Below are 22,554 nucleotides of genomic sequence, written 5' to 3' on the forward strand. Positions count from 1 at the left end.
GTTTTCTCCTTTACATCATTTTTTCTTCATTCTGAATTTTAAGGCTGTTCCCCAACTCCCTTCCAATTTCCCCTTTTCATTAGGAAAGCAATTCAGAGAGGAAGGTAACAGTACCCAATTTCACCTTCCATGTTAAAAATGAGTATTATTTTAGTCTCTCAGAGATTAAAAAATTCTTACTTCTGTCAAAAGTGTTGGTTAGGGGTGGAGATGGGCTATATTTTGCTTTGCTTTTTAATGAGTTTATTATGTTGGAGCATTAGTCATCTTGTGGGATTAAATGAATTTCCCACCAATCAGGCTTAAATAACTCACATTTTTGATAAAACCCCAAAGTCCAGCTGATTCATGGCAGAGATTGTTTGGGTTTGAAACATATGGTGGTTTAAAAAAAAAAAAAAACACTGAGTCCTCAACCACAAATACATCAGCATTTCAAAGGTTTCTAAAATGTTTGATTCATCACTGTCTCAGCCCCTGAAATTACACAATATGTTCCTCAAAGTCAAGATAATCAAGAAAGGAGAAAAGTTTTAATTTACAAGATTTAAAAATATGTTCCTTAGTTCATTACACAGCTGCCACCTTATCTGAATTATACTTATGTTAAACACTGTCGGTTCTGGTTGTCCATACGTGCACGCATGCATGCACACGCGCGCACACACACGCACACCACTGCAGGTATGAGTTGAATATAAAAAGCAAATATGAATAAGGGACCTCATTTGAACTGAGTCTTATTTACAATGGTATTGCACCCTATGGGGCCCTATTTGAAGTGGCACATCTTCTGTTTTACCTGTATTAATTACTGATGTGGCCTTATCTCCCTCCTGCCTTGGTATTTTCAAGGCTCTGTTTTGGCTATGTTTATTTTATAACACATGACACAGGGTAGTCTGCTGGCCACAACTGTGAACTTTAAGATTTAATTTTCTAGTTCTACATATCAGAAGACTAGTATGCTGTGGGGTAAATCACTTAGCCTTTCTTTGTTTCAATTTTTTCCACTTGACCAAGTAAGACTCTTTATTTTCTTTTGGAGATTTTTTTCCCCAAAGAATTCACTAAATAATGTATAAGACTTGAAGGTGGTGTTTTTAGGGGGACTAAGGCAGAGTATTTCCTTTGAGAGGAGAAAATGGCCCATTGTTGAAGCATAGGATGAGATTATGATTCTAATTTATTCTCTTTGAACCTAATGGTAAATGCTGCTTGCTGTACAATATGGTCCTTAGGGCATTTCCTCTACCCAAACCTTTCCTTCGAACAGCTGGCACCTTTTGGACTGCTAAAGAGAGATTCCCCCACCCCTCACCCCATAGATCTAGGGCTAAATTTTATAATTTGGGAGAAAGCGATGGTCAGCTGAAGTCCCCTGGTCATGACTAACTTCCACCAGTAGCTGGTCTCCAGATCTTGCACGATGCCTCCCCACCTACTGCCCAGTAGAACCAGCTTGCTCCTCTCAGTTATCAGTCTCAGTGACTGACCATAATTTGGATCCACCTGAGTTTTTGAAGGGAAAATTCTGTCTCTTCCTGATTGTGCATTAATTTATTCATTTATTTATTCAGTGAATATTTACTGAGTTTCTCCTTTGTGCTAGGCATTGTGTTGGGGGTACCAAGATGATTAAGACTTTGAAATGCTTTGAGAGAAACATGAATATGTGTGTGTGTAAATACTCATATACATACATACACTACACACATATGTATATAATATATAGCGTGGCTACAAACAGTACTAGTACAAGCAGGAACAGAATGTTACAAGTTAGTGAATCTGCTGTAAAACTCCAGAACTTCCCTTCAGAATTGGATTGGAACATCATTCAATCTAACCAGGGGAAAGTGATCTACTCAACCCCACATAATTAGATAGTGAAAGAATATGGATCAGAACCCAGGCTTTTGACTTTTGAATTTTCTTTATTGTTGTGTCCAAATGCCTCACAAAAGACAGACAGCCTTTATGGCCCGTTACCTACTTTTTAGTCAAAATGAGAACATAAAATTTGTATGTTGATGATAATTTTCTGTTCTGTTGTTTTCACTTCTAATTGTTTACAAACAAGCACCATTTTTACTTACACGCTAGAGTATGACCTGATAGAGAAAGTAGAAACTTCGGGTTTAGTAGAAAAGGGAGGTAAAGAGAAAACTAACTTTTATTGAACAGTCAGGCACTGTGTTTAGATACCTTGATCTCTGCTCTCACACTTAGTCCCTTTAACAGCCTCTTGAGGTCCGTGGTATTCTCATTTTTACAGATGGACAGACTGGACACACCCAAAGTCATACACTTGTTACCTGGTCAAGATTAATGACCCACCCAAAGTCATACAGTTGTTACCTGGTCAATTTCGACTCATCCTTAGGTGTCACCTCCACTGCTCCCCTCTTCTATGTGCACAGCACAGGGGGAGCTTTCACACTTACTTTCGTGGTCATTGGATCCTCTGTTTCCTACCCTAGGTGAGCTCTGTCAGCGCCGAGCAGTATGTGCGTTGCTCACCTTTCATCCCTCATCATGAGGAAGGCCCATACATTTTGACAAGATCCAGCTGGGATTCAAATCCAGTTCTCACTGTTACATGTAATCTCCCTGTATAAAGTTCTCTGAGATCCTCTTTGAAAAGGCAACATAGACAAGCCAAATATCAAACATTACCTTCTATCCTTGTCTATGTCGTGGGTAGGGGGAAAGGTCATTGGAAATAGCTGGGAAAATTGGGAATTAATTAGTTCATGTATCCATCCTTCTGTCCATTCTTTGGTTCTTTCTTCAGTATAGGTGGCAGGTCACTGATGGGCACAGCACCAGTAGACTTGGAGCCTAGAAAATGTGTCTGGTCAGAGATAGAAGGCAGCAGTGTAATGCCTCGGACCTCACTGTGGAGGGCCTGAGGTGTCCATTAACTAATTCCCAGTTCCATTTCACCCCTTCCACAAAGGCGCGACAGCAATCAAGGAAGGGCAGGAGATGGCCCACAGAGGAAAATGCAGAGATGCCGTTTGTGTACCATGTATCAACTCTGAGTGGCCCAGCTTTTTGTTTTGTTTTGTTTTGAACCAAATACATGTCTTCTGAAATGTGTGTTTTTTCTGATGAGGATTTTTAGGAGGTTTGTAGTCACTCATGAAATAGATCAAATTCGTAAAATAGATCAGATGACCTTGTTTCCATCCTTATTTGCTGCCAAATCAGTGTGTTACTACTTGCACTTGCAAAATTTCTGGACATTCAGCTGAAGGCACAAGGTTCTCGTGGAACAGTTGCCTTTGCAGTGAAAGGGACCAGGAGGTGGGAGGTGAAGCTGGCAAGGCTTATGCAGTGCCTCTTCCCGTTTTCTCCAGACCTCCTCTGCTTATCTCACACTTTGCTGGACCATGCACAACAGGGTGGGTAAAGGATAAAATTGCAAACAGAAATTGCATTTGCTTTTGTTTATTGAAGCCAAAATTCTTAGTATGATTTTATGAACCCGACGTACATGACAACTGAAATGAGAAAGAGATTTTAAGAACACCATAAGCATCTTTACAGTCATGGGTGTTGGGTGGAGGGAGGACCATGCAGCCTGTGTATGTGTGTATTCTTTTTTAAGTTGTATATAATCAATGTCTCCACCCTCTCCAAAAAGACCAGAACTGATTAGAAGAAGAAAAAAGACTAACCTGATGCACAAGATTCTGGATGCATGCCAAATACTAGAGTGAAAAAAATTTGGCATCTGACTGAAAAGATACCAACCAACCATTTGATTTCTATGGTTGAACACTCTCAAGATCTTGCATTCCTTTATTTCATTTAAAATATTGCTCCCTGAAGTGCAAACTGACTTCAATTTTGAATAAAATTTAGCATTCAAATTTATAGCCACTTTGAAAACTAAGAGTTTATTTATATCATATGAACCCAAACAGATTCTTAATTGCAGCAGCCCTGTTGCACGTGGAGAATCTGGATCTAAAAACAAAAAAGAAACTTCCATGTAGGTTTTTCCACATTTTTGGAATGCTTTCATAGCAGCCATCATTTATGGGAAATGGTATTAAAATCCTGCCATATTGCAGTTTAAATTTAAATGCACTGCTTCCCAGAAGAGATTTCAGTGTATCCTATAAATGCACTAAAAGGGTTTTTAGGTTTTGTAGACTTTTTTCTTCTCTTGCAAGCCTAGTTCTATGGAGAGAGATGATGGTTCCTTCGAGTGAACTTTGTGTGTTAACAACCTGTGCAGGGAGCTCGTCTCTTGCTCGTTTTAGCGGGCAAAAGTCATCTTTGTTTGCGTGAAAGAAAAGGTCTGATTGAACTAGGGTGAGCCTTTTATTTTAAGAAGAGTTAAAGTCTCGGGTGTTTTTAATGTTTTAATCTCTGTTTAAGAGGTTTCTGTTGCAAGAGGAAAATTGATAACATTTTTACCTCAGCAAACTGCCAGCAAACTGGCTCTGCTCTAATCCCACGTTTATAGTGATTTATATTCTCCGTGGCAATGTGCTGTAACCTCAGAGTGATACCACTGTGGTGTAGATTGACTGCATTCCAAATGCTGGAATCACATACATAATGTTTTTACTTTTAAATAATATTCAGACACCAGAATAAATACCATATGTGCACTGATGCTGGTTACAATGGAACCCTGTCATTTCTTGTGAGGGAGAACATTCTTTGTTTCTGATTCCTGTTTGAAATAAGTATGCAAAAGATAAATATGTACATTGACAGCATTTTGAGAAGGCTTAGGTAATTACACAGCTGAGATGTAACTACAGTTCCTTGAAATATAACATTTAAGACTGAAAAGTTTGCTGTGTTGCCACCACCCCTCTTTGACACACATGAAGGCAAGGATTTTTATCTTACACCCCCAGTGTAGGGTATAGTTTTTGTATTTCATATCTACAGCGTACTGTAGTTAAAGGACATCTGTTGAAGAAAAATTACCTCCGTGAGCACTGTTCATAGGAACCGTGAGACTAACATGCTGATGACATGGTAACAGGGAGAGTAACATATGTGATCATGAGCAGGGATGGATTGATTGGAAAGCCATAATTCAGGGTGAGACCTAATATCATCTGATGCCACAAGAGCAGAATTTAGGTGGCCTGACATCATCAAAATACAGATAATCAATCTCTCCAGATCCATTTTTTCCCCACGTGATAGTGAAGATTTAAAAGTTTCATAAAGTTTAGAAATACCTCCCAAGTCATACATTTTTAGATTTTTGTTTTTATCCATCTTGGTTGGAATTCTGATCCACCTAGACGTATTTTTTAAATCGACGTGGTAGAATGCCTTTCATATTTGTACATCTGTAACAGGCTCCAACAAGTCAATCCACATTTGCTTCTTGGGGAAGCATTTCAATCCAGGTTTGCATTATTACCATCAGTTGAGCTATAGTGAATTAGTGCTTATGACATTTTAATAATATTTTGTAGATGAGGAAACCCTGGGCATTGGAATTGATGGCTTCCCTACTCCTCTGCACCCCCGCCCAGTTTTGTGAGGTTTGCCCAGAATATATAGTGTGAGATTAACGTGTGAGTCATGCATCATAATGCATCTCTGACAGTTTATCTGGCACATGACTCAGAGTTTGGGTAAGTCTTGCATCCTTTCTGGGAGTTATTTGTAGAAGTGTTCACCGTTATAAAAATGCACAAAAGTCCCTTTTTGAAGTTGAGAAGATATGAGACAAATATTGAACCTCTAATGTAATGTCTTTCCTTTTCAGCTTTTCGGATGATCCCCTATCCCTTGGAAAAGGGGCATCTGTTTTATCCTTACCCAATCTGTACAGAAACAGCAGACCGAGAGCTGCTGCCCTGTAAGTCTCACCTTTGCATTCCCCTCTTCAGCCAGTGAGGGTGGGGATGGGAAGAGGTGGGGATGAGAAATGTTTATAATGTCCCTTGCCTTTTATTGCTCTCCTCCCAAACCCTGTCCTCATTTGATAGCATATGCATTAAAGTGAGTTATGTGAGTGGGTTTGGCTTCCTGCCCCTGCAAGTCTTTCCCAATTCGTCGAAGGGAAAGACCCCAGAGGACTGCAGTTTAAATGAAGAGACATCATATACTGGTTGGACTGAGCACAGAGACCCCTAGTTTGGGGCTGATGTTCGCTGGGCTGGTCCACTGTGCACAGTTCTTCCTGAGCTCCCTAGCTGGTCAGATGCAGTCTGCACAGACTGGAGTTTGAAGAGGAAGCACTGACTTCAGAGGGAGCTGCAGATGAGTCACGGATGGGAGGGCAGCACCAGGACGCTGGCATCATTGCCAGAGGCGGAGTCGTGGGGAAGGGCGGGTGCTCTCTGTGGTGATGCAATGCTCTTGGCCAGAGGGATTTCCCGTGAGCATCTCGTGGATTGCACGTAGTGCGTTGATGTAACATGTGCAGAGCACACGTGCAACCTCAGCGCTGTATCCAGCACAAAGAGGGGAACCCTGCCCTCGACTACTTTATGAGCTAGCAGTCTGCTGGCCTACACCACATGTGGAAAGTATGATTTGGTTTACTGTAATACAACATTGTTTTGACAATTCCTGCTAACTAGTTATTATCAAGTCATACTGTGTACAGGGATCGTGTCCAGCCTCTTCATGTGGCCCTGACTTAGGACATATTTTTCTCCCTCAGATAATAAGCTCCGAATTTGGCTATTCTCTCTTCCCCATCCTCTCTCCTGCCACCCACTCCTCTTTACCAGCCCCAGTTATATCATAGCTCATAGCTATAACATATTTAAATGCTTTTCCAGAGGAATAGTGTAACTTTGGAGCCCTGGGTACATAGTAAATTGTCCAATGCCAACCTTATGGAGCCAGTCATAAATCTCCAACGTGGTGGGGTCTGGGTGCAAAACAAGTGGCTGTCTCAGACTGAAGGAGCAGGAGGGAGCGCACTTGTCTCCTTGCCTCCAGGCCCAACGTTAGATTTGTGGCTTAGCGAACTGGGAGATCCCAGTGATGCGTTCTTCCTCGTTGTCTGAGGTTTGTTGTGGAAAAGGGTCTGGTGCCTCACACTACGTTAGGTTTGATTCCAGAAATCCCTGTTACGGGCCCATACTTTACCTTTTGACTCCCCCTTCAGGGAGATCCTTGTTAAAGTTTCCATTTTCTGGTAAGAAAGGCCGTTTTCTGAAAAGTACACTTTTAAAATGTTTTAATTGAGTCCAATTAAGTTTCCATGGAGATAGATTCACTATTAGGACAAGATTACAGTTCTTAAAAGAAATTTTATGGGAATAATCTTTATAAGCCTGAAATAGAAAATTATAGGTCACACTTATTTAATTGGATGCAGTTGTCCGAGTCTGGTCTCCCCTCGCAATCCTTTGGGGGTTGGAGGTGGATGGTGAGGATGGTGAGGATATAGAGAGGGTCGGTTGCTTTAAATGCTACCCACGTTTTGCACATTGAAAGTGTCGTCGTTGCCACAGTCGGCCCTGCGCACTCGCATCCTGCCTTTGAACCCTAGTGGGGAGACTTTCCTGGATTCAGGTGCACCTGCTTATTTGTGCTTTGTCCCTCCCTGCTCCTCTCCTCCCTCAGTTTCAGCAAAGTGGATTAGTGTTCAGGGCTCTAAGTCATGCAAGCTGCATGGCTGAGGAAGGGCCTTTAGATCTTGGATTTCCTGAGGAAAATGGAGCACTTGGTCCTTCTTGGAGCACTTGGTTGAGTGGAGTATCGCTCACATGCAGTGTCATGGCTCCCCGCCACCTGGGCCCCCGCAGTTGGTGTTTTCTTCTGCACAGGCCAGCCCCTTTCTCCCCTGATCAGCACGCCCACTGGCCCAGGTCACAGACAGCCACACCTCGAGCAGAAAGCCGGGGAGTCCATTCCCTCGGCTTTTCTGCCACAGCTTTGTGGTTTCCCCAAACTCAATGTTTGAAATTTAAAAGTTATGAAAGGTGCTCTAAAGAGCACCAGTTATTCATTTTTTTGGTGGTTATTGGAAGTATATTTGTCATCAAGAATCTCCTACAATTTTGTCAGATGACCCTCACAGCCTTGCTCCCCAACCCTTGAAGATTGAGTGGCCTAGCTGAATGTCTCTGTCAAGGCGGCACCCTCCATTGACATACTTAGAGTGTTCCAGGAAAAAAATACAAGATAAACTATTATCACCCATATAATGATTAAAAAATTAGAGGAAGGTGAAAATCTAGAGAGAGGATTTTTTTTCCAGTATACTTGATTTTGGATTTTCTGGGTTTTATACAATGAACATGTGTTTTATAATTGGAATAAAGGTTTGTTTTTCTGTCTGCTTTTAATAAAGGAATACTGTTTATTAGGCATAGCTGGTGTTACTGTCCCTGCCCATGAATGTGTGACATTCCCATGTTAGCCCTATCATGCCCCTAGGTAGAGTGCCGAAGGTTGAGTATGGACTCGGGAGAAGCAGATAGGCAGCCAGAGGCTGGCTCAAGTGTTGGCTCTGGTTTGTTCAAGTGCCTGCACTTTTCATTTCCAACAGGCTTCAGCCAAAGCTCTGAAGAGTCAGTCCCATGTGTAGAAACTTCCCTGAGAATGCGTTTTATTCCAGCCCTAATAATTCCCTTTTGATCTTCTCCACAGCTTTCCATGAAGTCTCAGTTTACCCAAAGAAAGAGCTTCCCTTCTTTATTCTCTTTACTGCTGGACTGTGTTCCTTCACAGCCATGCTGGCCCTCCTGACACATCAGTTCCCAGAACTTATGGGGGTCTTCGCAAAAGCTGTGAGTATTTGCCTAGAGGAAGGCCTCTGGGAGGGGCAGGGAAAGCCAAGAGGGGGACAACAGGAGAGAGCTGAGGGAGTGTCGTGTAGAAATGGACGTGCCTCTATTGATCATTTGCTCACTGTTTAATTTTCATTATCATCAGTGGGATCGAAAGGTTGAAGGTCAAATGAGAAAGTGTAGGTTGTTTGTTAATGCATGCCTTGCCTCATTTCGCACAAAAAAAATTCTTTTTCCAAAAAAAGCATGAGATCTAAAAGGATTAAATAAATAATTAAGAGAATCCTAGCAAATGAAAAACGTGTGGGAAATTGTTCAGTTTTGTATAAATTGAATGACGTTATTTCTAATCTTTAGAATTGTGGGTCTTTCCTTCAAGAAGGATGAGATTTACATGTTCAAAAATTTAAATAAAAAAATTTTAATGGCTACAAACGTTTGGCTTGTTTGGAGAATGAAGTGAGAGGGTGTGAAGGGCTTGTAGTATTAAGAAGTGTACAGATATAACATTTAGAAATATGGAAAGCCAGTAAGAGTCTTTAAGAAGGGGTGTGGAGAAGAGCTTTAATAAGAAAAGCCATTTGTACTGACAGCCAAGAACCATTGTTTCCTTGTTGAAAACTGACCATTTCAAACTGCACTTGCAGTGAGAATAAATTTACTGATTTTGCCACAGATGAGTTTCAAACAGAAGGAATAAGAAAAAGTGTATCAATTATTTCCCTGGAACTCCATTCTGATTTCAAGGCAAATGGAGTCAGAAAGCATGATTTCTAACTTGGCTGGGTTGATTTAATCCCTTTCCAGATGATTGACATTTTCTGCTCGGCAGAGTTCAGGGACTGGAATTGCAAGAGTATTTTCATGCGTGTTGAAGATGAACTGGAAATCCCACCGGCACCTCAATCTCAACATTTCCAAAACTGAACTCATCACCCTTCTTCCCCCACCACCAAAACCGCTCTTCCTCCTGTATTCCTGACCTCCGCCAGTGGCACTGCCATCCACTCAGTTGCTCAACCAGAAACTCAGCAGCCCTCCCAAGCTCCCTCTCTCCCTCCCCACATCCCGTCTGTCTCGGCTTCCACACCCTGTCGGGCCTAACCTCTTAAGCCACTACATTCAGTAAATATAATTCACCTCTTCTTCCCCTCCTTCTCTCCCCGTGGCCTCTCTTAGTTTAGATCTTCATTATTTCTTGCCTGGACGCCTGTAAGAGTCTTCACTGGTCTCTTTGCTTCCAGTCTTCTCCTCTGCCAGTCTTTTTCTCCTACTGACACAAGAATGATCTTTCTAAATTGCAAGTCTAAGCATGTCACTTCCCTGCTTGGATTTCTCCAGTGGTTTCCCACCATCTTCAGGATAAAGTCCCAGCTCTTTAGCATAGCATGCAAGGTCCTTTATGATCTGGCCTTGCTTGCCTCTTCAGTCTCATCCCTCCCAACTTTTGCACAGACACTACTCTTGGGCCATAGTGAATTACTCACCATTCCCAGATGCACCAGGCTCTTGTGTAGCTCAGTGCCTTTGCACGTGCTGTTTGCGCTGCATGGAATGCCCTTTCCCATCACCACCCTGACTTGTCCACTCTACTAATGCCTCTTTGTTCTTTTATACTCAGCTTTCTTTCTAAGTTTCTCCTAAGCTGAGTTAGATGTCTCTCCTCCATGATCCCACAGTATTCCATGAATACTTATATTATCACATTTATTGTATTGTACTATAATTGTTGAAAACTTGTCTGTCTCCCTTTTAGAATGTGAGCTCCTTGAGAGCAGAACTATGTCTTTCTTATCTCTGTATCCCCAAAGCTTTGCACAGTAACTTGCACATAGTAGGTTTTCAATAAATGATTATTAAATAAATAAATGGTAGTGGTTTCTGCAGAAAGAATCAATGTAAAAATCAGATACAGCTTAGCATTTCTTCTCTTCTTTTATAATTATGGACTCAGAATTGAAAGGTACCTTAAACAGATTGCCTTCAACAGTAACATGATGGAGGTCATCTGGACTCATCTTCAATACTTTCACAATGGGGAGCTCACCTATTCAACAGAGAAGCCCATTTCATTTTTGGATCACTCAGATCTCTTCTTTATACTGATAAAATCTACCTCCCTGTAATTTTCACTTATTGTTCCTGTTCTACCCTCTGAAACTATAGTGAACAAGTCTACTTCCTCTTGCAAATTCTTAAGACAGCTAATATGTTCTTGGCCACCTCTCACCTCTAACTTTCTACCTTCTATGTTCCCTAGGCAGAATATCTTAAATTTCCTTAAGTCTTCTGTACATGATATGATTTCTAAACCCAGTATCACCCAAGTTGCCTCCCTGGATGCTCCCTAGTTAATGGACCCATGCTTTTTATTATTTTCTTCTATTCTCAAGTCAACTTCTAAGTAAAAGTAGTTGCCAAAAGTCTGAGTAGATTACAGTGTAACTTAGGAAAATTTAAAATAAGAATACATTTACAACATTAGACAATTACTGTTCCTCCTTTTATGTTCCTCTCTTAAACTTTTTTTTAAAGCATATCTGTAGAAGTCATTGTCATTGGCCTAGTATTCTTCATTATATGAACAAATAGCACTTGGTGGGAGTTTTGCACCAGAACAGAGCTTCTCAGCCTCTAGTGTGCATAAAATTCACCTGGCCCCGCCACCAGACTCTTGAGTGCTAGCACCTGGAATCTGTTTTTAGTAAGGACCCCAGCAGATTCTGAGGATGGGGGTTGAGGACCACGTTTCCTTTCAGGAACACCAATCTCAAGAAAGCCAAAACTTTGAGCAGCCTTTTGCAGGTAGATGGTGTACTGTCAGAGCTGGTGAGGCGAAAGCTTTCTAGGAATCAGTGGTTTCGCCCTGGCTGCACCTCGGAATCATCTAGGGAGCTTAAAAATTACTGATGTCTGTCCTCCCTCCCCACGGGGACTCTCACTTAATTGATCTGGGGCACAGCGTGGGTATCTGAGTTTTCAGACAGTCCCCAGGTGATGTGGGGGTGCAGCCAGGGCTGAGAACCACTATACTGAATGAAATGACTAATTGCCTAAAACTGCCTTAACCAGGGAGCAGATTGGGAAGAATGGAGGACATTACATAGCATATGACTGGGTGTTCTCCACGAACGGCTGCACAGCCTCCAGAACATCGGAGAGTGTGTTCATTACCTATGTTAGACAAACGGCCACTCTCCTCATTTAATGTTTCCAAAGCTTTGGTTTTGCGTCTAGGATCAAGTGATTGAATAAAATATAAACTTGCCTTTACAGTCTTCGTATTTTATTCCCTACCAAGGTGTGCTGTTTTGCTTTGTTACTCATATTTTTCAAATGTAGTTTAGATAAATTTGCTTTTAAACCTCTGTCTGGAGGATCACATTCATCTTGCTCTTCATTAAGATTTAGCAGTTTCCAAAATGTCTGGAGGGACTTCATGGGGAAGGAAGATGGATGGCCTGAAGGAGACAAGCCCCATCTCTCGCCTGCTCCCCCCCACCCCGCCCCCAGAGTCTTCTCCACATTTTCACCCTTGCCACTTCATTAGGCCCCTCATGAAGCCCCTACAGGTTACCACAGCCACTCTATAGGCTGCCTGCAACCATTTGCAGCTTGTGAAAATGATTTTCTCAGCCCTCGTCTGAGATAACGGCCCTGGGATAATGACTTTTAGTAGATGCGGAGAGATTGCACTGCCACCCTCCAGGCCACAAGCAGCTTGGGAACTCTCCAGCGTGTTTACATGTTGATATGCAGCCAGCAAGGCAGGCCACAGTGGAGTGTGAACCACTGGAAAATAGTAAAATGAGAGGCTTCAACTGGCTTTCCTCCCTAATCTAATCTACCTCAATGACTTAGGACTAACTCTTCCTAGAATGTTTGGTTACCAAGATAAGGTTGCTCATATAAAGAAGTTATCATTCCAAACCCAGCCCCTCACAGAATGTGGGAGGGTCAGCATTCTGACCCCTTCTACTTTGAAGGGCCCTGTCTTTCCTCCTCTGGTCTCTCTCCTTCCCTGAGACGGAGCCCCCTGACTTCTGACTCTCATCTTCACTTATAGGCCCTGACCTCTTTGAAGTCTGATATTGATTACAGTGAAATGTCAATTGTCTCATTGCAATAGGGCACCTAGAACTTATTCAGATAAGCAGAGGCGTTTTGAATGTTAACGAAGCACGTTGGGAGCCATGACCTTCTTCTAAATAATGGTGTTTGGGGAAAAGGAGGATCAGGCGATTGAAGTGTCACTCTCTCTTTTTTATTAGTTCAGTTGCTTTTTCTCACCACAAGACACTGATTGAATTATGGTGCATTTTGGACCGTGTATCTCTGCCCTCTGGACAGAAGTTTTAGACATTGAGATAGATGAGCTGTTCCAGGGTTGCCTGGTGTTGCTCATTCAGACTTAACTTTTCAGGCAATAAATTTCCCAAGTCTATGAGTGAAACTGCTGTTTCTCTATATGCATTGGTTGAGTCTCTGGCCAGAGTATTGACTGATTTTCAAACGTGAAGAAATGTAAATCAGCATCCCAAGCAAGGCAGGTTCCACCAAACTTTCTTTTTTTTAATACCTCCTGAGGAAAGCCACTGACCTTTATCTGGTTTCTAAGTGAAAGGGCTTAGCAGCATCAGATGACTTGTCACATTGTCTGCCTCTTCCCTGTGGCTGAGGGGTGGGGAGGGGGATGTGGGAAGGGGTGCTAAGGAGGAAGGTAGCTTAGTAATCAGGGATGCACACCTCAACTGAAAAGGTTCAAGGGATTCTTTTCTCACTTCTCCCAAGGATAACACATTCTAGATGTGAGGGAGAGCAGTAAATCATCACGTATATTGGAGGCACTGGGACTTAACTCTCTTGTGGAACCTTGTTGAGAAGGGCAGGTATAGTCGAGGAAGGCAGGGCCCACTGTATCCTGCTGTGCAGTGTGGGAAGAGAGGCAATTACAGGCATCAAACAGGGTGAGGCTCACCTTGATTTCCAGAAGCCTCACTTTTCCACTTTTTATCAAAATGAGGTCAGTGCCCAAAACAAAGCAAACAAACAAACAGGTATTTATTTGAACCAACTTTGCAACAACATCTCCATTCATTCTGCTGCCAAGCTGAGACTCCCTGATATCCCCTCGTTTTAGTGCATGAAGTCGCCCAGAGTGCAGACTTTGAGTGATGCCTTTCATCTAACTGCACTGGTTCATGCTAATACTTCACTGATTCCTTCCCCCATGAGTCACAACTTTGGCAGTTCTAAATCTGTTTTTGGTCAAGTCTTTAGGATATGATAACTTCACCAACAATATCACCTTGTTCCTTGATCCCCATCTTCCAGCCCTTGTCAGAATCTGGTTTATCCAGACCACTTCAACACCTCGCTTCTCTTTATGGAACTGAGTGTTAGAGGCAAATGCTGTGTTTTATGGAGCCTTGGTGGTCTCTGATTACATATAAATGAGTAAAAAGATATATATGTGTGTGTGTGTGTTATATATATTTTTAATTTTATAATGTTATCATGTTGGGTTAATGCAATCAGTAGATTTGTTCCACATTATCTTCTCATAACCAGGATTTTACAAACTCTTTCAGAGGCAGTTTGGGAAGTACTTACTCATTCCTGGGCCCAGTATCTCCCATGATGCCTTCCAACTGCATTCAACTCTAAACTGAAAAGGATAGGCAGTCCGTTCTGTAGGGTGAGCATCTCAAGTGGTTCTGTGCACTCACCAAAGGATAATTTCAGAAGGTTACCAGAAGTTGCCATATATCTAACACCCACTTGAGGAAAGAGCCATCCACCTTTGCTCAAGTACTAACATGGCTCCTATTTCTTAACTGCAACCCAGCCTAGCCTTTAAGGCCCTCCCTAGCATTCTTCCTAGCACTTTTGAACTCTGCCTCTATCTCTCCAGCCAGCTCAACTATTTATTATCGTCTGGTCATTCCAGCTGCTTTCCCATTTCTGTTCTGTTTATTGAGCCTGGAGGGCCCACCTGCTCATATTTCTTTCCTTATCATCCTTACCCCATCTCTATCTTTGATATTGCAGCCATCCATTGGGGTCTATTTCAGTTGCCTCATTTTAGGTGTTTCCTGATCCTTTGAACACAATGCATTCTCTCCCTTTACTGAACCTTCCTGGTGCTTTGTTTGTGCTTCTTTCTTCTGTTTCATCGTGGTCTCTCTGGTATTATTACTTGGCTGTGCTCAGGTCTTAGTGCCTCCCGCAGCATTTGAGCTTGCTGACAGTGGGAGTTTTGTCCTAGACTCCTTTATATCTCACCCAGCACTTAAGTGCCTTACTGAGTAAATATATTTAATTGATGTAAAAGACTCAACATAGAAAAGGATTCCAAATCTTATACTATCTTGAGTTTCCTTATACAAATCTCACACCTGATGGTCCAGCTCTAATGTGTGACAGGGCTTCCAAGTTTGTATTCTACTGGTTCTTAAAAAAAAAAAAGAAGAAGAAGAAGGCGGGGCTGGCTCCGCGGCCGAGTGGTTAAGTTCACGCGCTCCACTGCGACGGCCCAGGATTCGGATCCTGGGCGCAGACATGGCACCGCTCGTCAGGCCACGTTGAGACGGCGTCCCACATTCCACAACTAGAAGGACCTGCAACTAAGATATACAACTATTTACCAGGGGGGGGTTGGGAAATAAAGCAGAAAAAAAAATAAGACAAGATTCTGAGGTCAAGTGAATTTGTGAAACTTGCCTACCATACCCCTTCTTGAAAACCCACAGTCCGTGGAACATGGGACCAGTAGAGGCGCCCGTTCTAACTTCATTAAGTGCACTGTCTAATAATTTGACTACAGAACCATGTTTCCCTCTGCATGTGTCCTTGTGTCCTACACTGTGCTTCTGTGGGAAATTCTTGGTGGAGTAGACAGTGCTGTGCTAAGGACAAAGGACAAAGGACTCCACAGTATGAGAACCAGGTATTGAACCCTAGCAAGATGATACCTTGGTTGTGAACAGACAGCGAGCAAGGAAACTGTCCAAATACCCCTCTCGTGCTGGGGTTGGTTAGGACACCTCTTCTGCCAGATGCTGGATGGTTTGTGGAATGAAGCTGAGTCTTCACAAAAACATAATCAGGATAGATTTGAGATTATGTTAGGTGTATCTCAGGCAAGGTACTTGGTTTTCTTAAAAGGCACAGTTAACGAGCATTCTTCGCTACATGAAAAGCAGAAAGGAGTTTAGTAACCAAATGAAAGAGACCCCACAGATCTCCTCAGATCAGCACCTCTTCAACAAGGACGTGTCTTCCAGGGACTGGCCAGTTTGCTGTCCTCCCCCAGGCTCCCATGATGCACCACACCAAGCAGGTAGTTCAGAAATGAGCATGAGCTGCACAGGTTCTTGGGAGACAATAGGATCCCAAAGCAATTCACAACCATATAACAAACTTTTTAAAATTGTCTTTTCCACTTAAAGTGAGTTATGTCCCCAGCTAGGCAAGTAGGTGGTCTAAGTTGTCCCCACTTTTTTAACTCTTCTGCCCACTTGCCACCATCTACCAATCCCTTTTGATGGCATTAGTCATCTGCATGGGCAGCCAGTGGATCCTGAAGACTAGTTAGTCGGAAGGCCTCGGAACCGTGGGCCAGCTATCAGAGCAGTGGAGAGGGCTGTCGGCAGACACTCCCCTTCTTACCTGTCAGCACTGGGGCGGGGGCTGGAATGCGGGTTTGATCATGCACCAATGTTTCCTGTAAACAAATGTGAACTTGCAGCCTTTTGAGAGTTCCACAGTGCAGAGACTTAGATGCAGGCATGGGTTGGAGAGGTTTGTTTTACAGCCTTCACCGAGATCTTTCCTGACTTCCCTGCATTTCTGGTTTCTTTGCAGTTCCTCAGCACTTTGTTTGCCCCCTTAAACTTTGTCATGGAGAAAGTGGAAAGCATCCTCCCGTCCAGTCTGTGGCACCAGCTGACGCGGATCTAGGGACGCCCACCTGCCCTTCCCCTCACCTCACCCAGCGAGCTGCCACCATCTCTTCGTGCCAACTCCTCATGGACTGCAAGAAAGCATGACTTTGAAAAAGGGAAGCCATTCCAAGATTTTAAAACATTCATGGACTGTCTGTTCCATATTAAAAGCTGTTTTTGTTGTACAAAATTCATTGATGTTCAGTTCTATTATATTTTGCCTTCAGAAAAGAAAAAAAAGTCAAAAATAAACTTTTCTGTATTGCAGCAACCAGGTGTGTCTTCCTGTGTCTTCCAACCCTGAAAGTGTTGGTGTCCCAAGTAAACCTACAGGTTTATATTTAGTTTACTGACGACCCACGTCTGCTGAAGCCCACACGATGGTTTTCTGTGCTGCTGGCACTCCTCTCAGCAGGCCCTCAGGAGCCCTACAGTTTAGTGACTCGGGAATGGAATCGCTTTGGCTTGAAAGTACCATCTTTTTCAGCCCCAAGCTGCGTGTCCTCATAACCCAAATGCGCAAAAAAAGCTTCCAAAACAAATGACAGGAAGCGTGAATGAAATGAGACGTGTGTCATAACAGGTTGTTGCAGTTCAGAAGGTCTACTCATTGAATCAAACTCAACACTAGAGTTCTAGGAATCATTTTGGTTTTGCTTTCCGAAAATTGGTTGTGAGAAGAAAGCTTTTAACAAGAAGCCACAGACCCAACATTCTGGTGCAGAACCTGACCACTTTCCAACATTGCCATTTTTAAAATGTTTTCTCATAAGAGTACTTTTTTTGTTGTTTTTATCATGTTTGCATTCTTGATGCTTGAGTGTGAGCATTCTTTGAGTATTTTACTGATCTGAACCAAAACAGTCATTTGTCCTCGCCACCTTTAAAGCCTTCTACATGATTCACACCTGCCGAGCATCTGGCTTTACTTAGGCAAAAGAAGAAAAATAAATAACCTTGAATCCTCTATCTGAAATGAAAAGTACCTCTATTTAAAATCTCAATCCAGTGCTTAAAAAAAGTGGGCTGTCCTTACATAGTTTGTTTCCCTTTTCTTTAGAATCCTGACTCTTTCCCCAGTGAGCGGTACACTAGGCAGCGTGTGGAGAAAACACCATGCCATGGCTCCTTCCCTGGTGGACTTCCCGCCAGCTCCTGGTCTTCATCCAACAGCAAAGGCAGGGGGGCAGGTCATGTTTAGGCGCACAAGGGTTTTTCATGCTTTTGGGCAGCTCTTGCTTCTCCCTCTTTTGTGCAAAGCCCTGACAGGGATGTGCAGATGGCTCCTGCTCTTCGGAAAGCATCTCGGAAGAGGTTCGACCCCTATACCCACACCAGTAGAGCTGCTCCTGGGGGGAGGGGCTGTGTCCGCCTTGTTGCCTCTTTGCCTCTTCTTCCCCCAACACAACTCTTGACCTGGAGTGGGTGCTCAAGTGATTTCTTGAACGATTTGATGCAATACACGATGGGTACAAATAAAGTTGTATGCATGTTCAGAGGAGAGAAGTTGGTTCCAGCAAAGAAGGGCCAGGGAAGGCTTAGAATTGTAATTTTGAGCTGGGAGAAAAAGTTGTAATTATCTAATGCAATTATTTGATTTAATAAATGGGGAAACCAAAGTCCAAAGAGGTTTTGACCTGTCTGAGTTAGGACTCTAGATAAGCCTTAAATGGGAGACTCGAGAGCTCATAGGCAATGGGCAGTGGAAATGGTCCAGTGTGAGTTGTTAGAGACCTTTGTTGCAGGAAATGCAGTAAAGAAATGTAATAAAGGATTTAAAAGCACCCTGGGAATTTGCTAATTAGGACTTCAGAGCAGTTTTATGGAGAACTGAGGCAGAAGTTAGACTTCAAAGGGTAAAAGGAGTGAATGGGAGAGGTGAAGGTGGAGAAAAGATAGTGACAGATGGAGACACAAGAGGGGATAATGGAGAGGAGAAGGGAGGAGCTAATCACATGAGGAGAAGGGAGATATCTTCTCTAAACCTGAGGGATGCAAGTTGTGTGAACTTAATAAACCTTTCACTTTATAACCCAGAGTCTCTCCAGACAGAGGCTGTGACCCCAGTGCTCCCCTTCTTCTGCCTCTCTCTTCAGCTTCCTCTCTCTTCAACCAACTCTTGAGAGCAACCGTGATGCCTCTTGGAGTTCTGACCTCCTTGGGCCTGGATGCCGGGGAGGTGCTGTCTTCCGTGCTCCTGCCTTATTTTGCTGCCTCTGAGGACTAGCATTCAGGCACTTAAGGGTTTTATGCAAATCTGTGGAGAGGCAGAGGCAGAGCAACCAATAGAAGAGAGCAGTTTCTAAGATGATCATTTTCACAAGCTTCTTACGCTGGCTGAAGGTCCATGGTTCCTGACTTCTTAATTGAGATGGCAACTGGAACTCCAGTTGCTTTCCTGTCTTTTGCTTGTATTTCTATATGAGGGGCATCAAAATCCATTCTGATGAGCTTTCCTCTCTGAAGATCCCACCAGCAGCACAACAGGTATCCCTTAGCTTCAATTTATATGTGTATGTTGGAATACATATGCAAACATTCTAAATTAAATATTAGCAAATTGAATCTAGCAGTGTGTACAGGAAATAATACAATATGACCAAATGGAATGATCTGTAGGATTTTTTTAACTTTGTTTATCAGTACTTAGTATCAAAGTCATTCTGCCTTTATAAAAGGAATTGGGGAGCCAGCCCTGATGGCTTGATGGTTAAAGTTTGGCACTTTCATCACTTTGATGGCCTGGGTTCGTTTCCTGGTTGTGAAACCACACCACCTGTCTGTCAGTAGCCATGCTGTGGCAGCAACTTACATAGAAGAATGAGAAAGACTTACACTAGGATATACAACCATGCACTGGGGCTTTGGGGAGAAAAAAAAAAGGAAGATTGGCAACAGATGTTAGCTCAGGGCGAATCTTCCCCTGCAAAAAAAAAAAAAGAAGCAAAATGTCAAATTTTTAAAAAAGTAAAAAGAAGAATTGAGAAGCTTTCCATATTGTTTTATGGCCCAGAATAATTTAAACACTGAAATTATCTCCTCTTTGAGGATTAGATAAAACTCAGGCATGAAACATCTGACTTTAGTGCTTTGTTAATGCTAGATCTTTGATCACCTTTTTACTATCTACAGTGGTGATCAGTGTCTATGCAAATTTTCTGCCGCTTCTTATGTTTACTTGATTGTCTGTTTTTCTACGAAATTACCATTTTCTATAAGCATTCAAATGTGTTACCACAGAGTTACATGGGTATATAATTTATATATTTAATCTCTTCTGTGTTTGTGGTTATTTCTCTTTTCTTATTCCTAATTTTGTATATTTTTGCTGTCTCTCTCTTTTTCCCCTATAATCGGCCTCACAAATTTATCTATTATTTCAAAGAAACAAGTTTTGGATTTATTGAGACATTTAACCATACTTTTTGCTTTACATTTTGTTATTTCCAGCTTTCATCTTTATTTGCTTTTCCTGGTTTCTCTTGTTTAAAAGAATTCTAATTTTTCTAATTTCCTTAGGTGAGTATTTGGTTCATTTTTATTTTATTTTAAGAAGGATGGTATTTAAGGCTATAAACTTTTCTCTAAGTGTAGCTTTCTTGTCCCATTGGTTTTGCTATGAAGTTTTCCTTTCATTCTTTTCTAGAAATTTCTGTCTTGGTTTCTTCTTATCCAGGAGTGATCACTTTGGGCATTTCCTAATAATTGGTTATCCATTACTACCTTCAGAGAATTTATTTTTAATGCTCTCTGCAATATCTAATGAAAACATCAAAGGGCTGACCCCGTGGCCAAGTGGTTAAGTTCGTGTGCTTCACTTCCGTGTCCCAGGGTTTCGCTGGTTCAGATCCTGGGCATGGACATGGCACCACTCATCAGGCCACATTGAGGTGGTGTCCCACATGCCACAATTAGAAGGACCACAACTAAGATGTACAAGTATGTACTGGGGGGATTTGGGGAGAAAAAGCAGAAAAAGGAAAAAAAAAGACATTAAAGATATTCAACTACCTGCCCCCAAATACAGTAAACCCTGATACCTCATATCCATGGATGACTTCTAAGTAAACTCTTTTCTTTTCTTTTCTTTTTTGTGCTGAGTAAGATTCGCCCTGAGCTAACATCCCCTGCCGATCTTCCTCTTTTTTTTGCTTGAGGAAGATTAGCCCTGAGCTAATATCCATGCCAGTCTTCCTCTGTTTTGGATGTGGGTTGCCACCACAGCATGGCTGACGAGTGGTGTAGGTCTGCACCCAAGATCTCAACCCATGAACCCAGGCTGCCAAAGCAGAGCACATGGAAATTTAACCACTATGCCATGGGGCCAGCCCCCTAAGTAAACTTTTGATCCCTCTTTCCATCATTGTTTTAACAAAATTCCACCATTCTTCAATATGAAACTTCAGGGGCCATGTTACAATATTTAAAACACAATTATATTCCTTCCACTGTTCAGATTGTTCTTCTTGCCCCATGACCATGCACTTCATGAAGCTAAAACAGGTCTGTGTGCTGAGTCACCAGGGAGCTGAGTAGACACAGGTAAGTGGTACCCCCAGGTAAGTGCTGAAAATGAGGGAGAAGGGGCGCCTTTAAAACATTTACATCACATATTTGGCTTCTGCTCTGCAGTAGTGACAGCTTGAGTCCCAGGAATTGAAATTGAAAGGAGGGGCTGCAGGGGCTAGACAGGGGCTTGAAGGAACTAGTCCTGCAGTTCTGGCTTTTGAGGGTCAAGGATGACTGAGGTCAAACAGAGGGCAACTGGCTGACGAGGAAATGTCCAAACAGAGGTGGACTGGCCCTCTCTCAGGAATGCTCTGGAGAGCTGCAGGAGCTCAGGGGACAGACAACTGTAGGTAATATCTGCATCTCCTTCAGAGTAATATCTGTAATTCTCCAGCAGCAGCAAAGAGGGCGGAAAGAAAGCTGGGTCTCCCCTCTTTCCAGCGTGTCTCCTCCTATGTCCGGCTCAAGTCGATTTCACAGTCTCTGGGGTCCTCAGCCTTGAAGTTTGTGTGCGGTCAACCTTAGAAAGAAAACCTTTGAAATTGAAAACCTCAACTGACCATCATCAGAAGGCAAGCAAACCTCAAGTTGGTGTGTGTTTCTCCCGGGAGAGGGTGGTAGGTTACAATTTTAGAGGGTATGCGAGGGATATAATTAAAAAAAAAAATTTTTTTTTGAACCACCTACTTTCTGCTCTGAGCCCCCATAGCACAAACCTGCATTCTGAAGGCTCATGTCCTGGTCACCTCTGACAGCACCATTATCCAGGCCAGCAGTGTCCCTGAAGTCTGGGGGCTCTCTGCATCCATGGCATACATGCGCCACAGAACCTGAGGCCCAACCCCCTGCCAAGCTCCCTATGACAGTCTCCCTGCTGCCCTTTCTGAGCTCCGGGTGCTGCTCGTGGGCCCACAGACCAGCCCTGTAGGCCTCTCACCTTCTCCACTCTCCTTCCAAGTCATCTCTGCAGTGGGAGCAGGCCCTTCCGAACACAGGCTCTGTCAGGCTGCTTCCCTGGTAGTTTTCTGGGGCAAAGAACTACAAACTCGGGACTCCTGCTTGAAATGACTAAAGGGAGAATGCAAGGAGAAAATGTGAATTAACGCCTCAAAGATATTTTGCCCCTCAAATCAAAGATAACCTCCTTCACATCCTGTATAAATTAGATTCACTTGGTCACTCATTCCTTTACGCAATTGAAATTTACTGAGGACCTGCTGTATGCGGGGATATCGTCTTGTTCTCCCAACTCTACCTTGAATTGCAGCATTTATCACACTGTTTTATCTCTACATTTACTTGTCTGTCCCGCCCACTGGACCACAAAGAATTCAAGTTCCACGTTATGGGATCAT

At 42.8% G+C, this 22,554-nt stretch overlaps 1 protein-coding gene across 4 annotated transcripts in view; it reads left to right on the plus strand.

Moving 5' to 3' along the window:
- The window catches only part of ST7 (suppression of tumorigenicity 7), a 250,766-nt gene extending 233,814 nt beyond the window's left edge, over positions 1-16,952 (plus strand). For 2 of the 4 annotated variants that reach the window (XR_006889828.1, XR_006889829.1), the window contains 4 exons: positions 5,759-5,851; positions 8,605-8,744; positions 9,552-14,442; positions 16,611-16,698. Coding sequence is in view for 2 of the 4 variants with exons in the window: in XM_046670172.1 (XP_046526128.1) it covers positions 5,759-5,851; positions 8,605-8,744; positions 16,611-16,706 (329 nt within the window). In the remaining 2 variants the exon portion in view is untranslated. Of the gene's footprint in view, positions 1-5,758; positions 5,852-8,604; positions 8,745-9,551; positions 14,443-16,610 lie in introns of all 4 variants that reach the window. The other 2 variants (XM_046670172.1, XM_046670173.1) reach the window with 1 other exon arrangement.
- The last annotated feature ends 5,602 nt before the right edge of the window (positions 16,953-22,554 follow it).

The sequence above is a fragment of the Equus quagga genome, chromosome 8 (genome assembly GCF_021613505.1).
Source record: "Equus quagga isolate Etosha38 chromosome 8, UCLA_HA_Equagga_1.0, whole genome shotgun sequence".
NCBI lineage: Eukaryota > Metazoa > Chordata > Mammalia > Perissodactyla > Equidae > Equus > Equus quagga.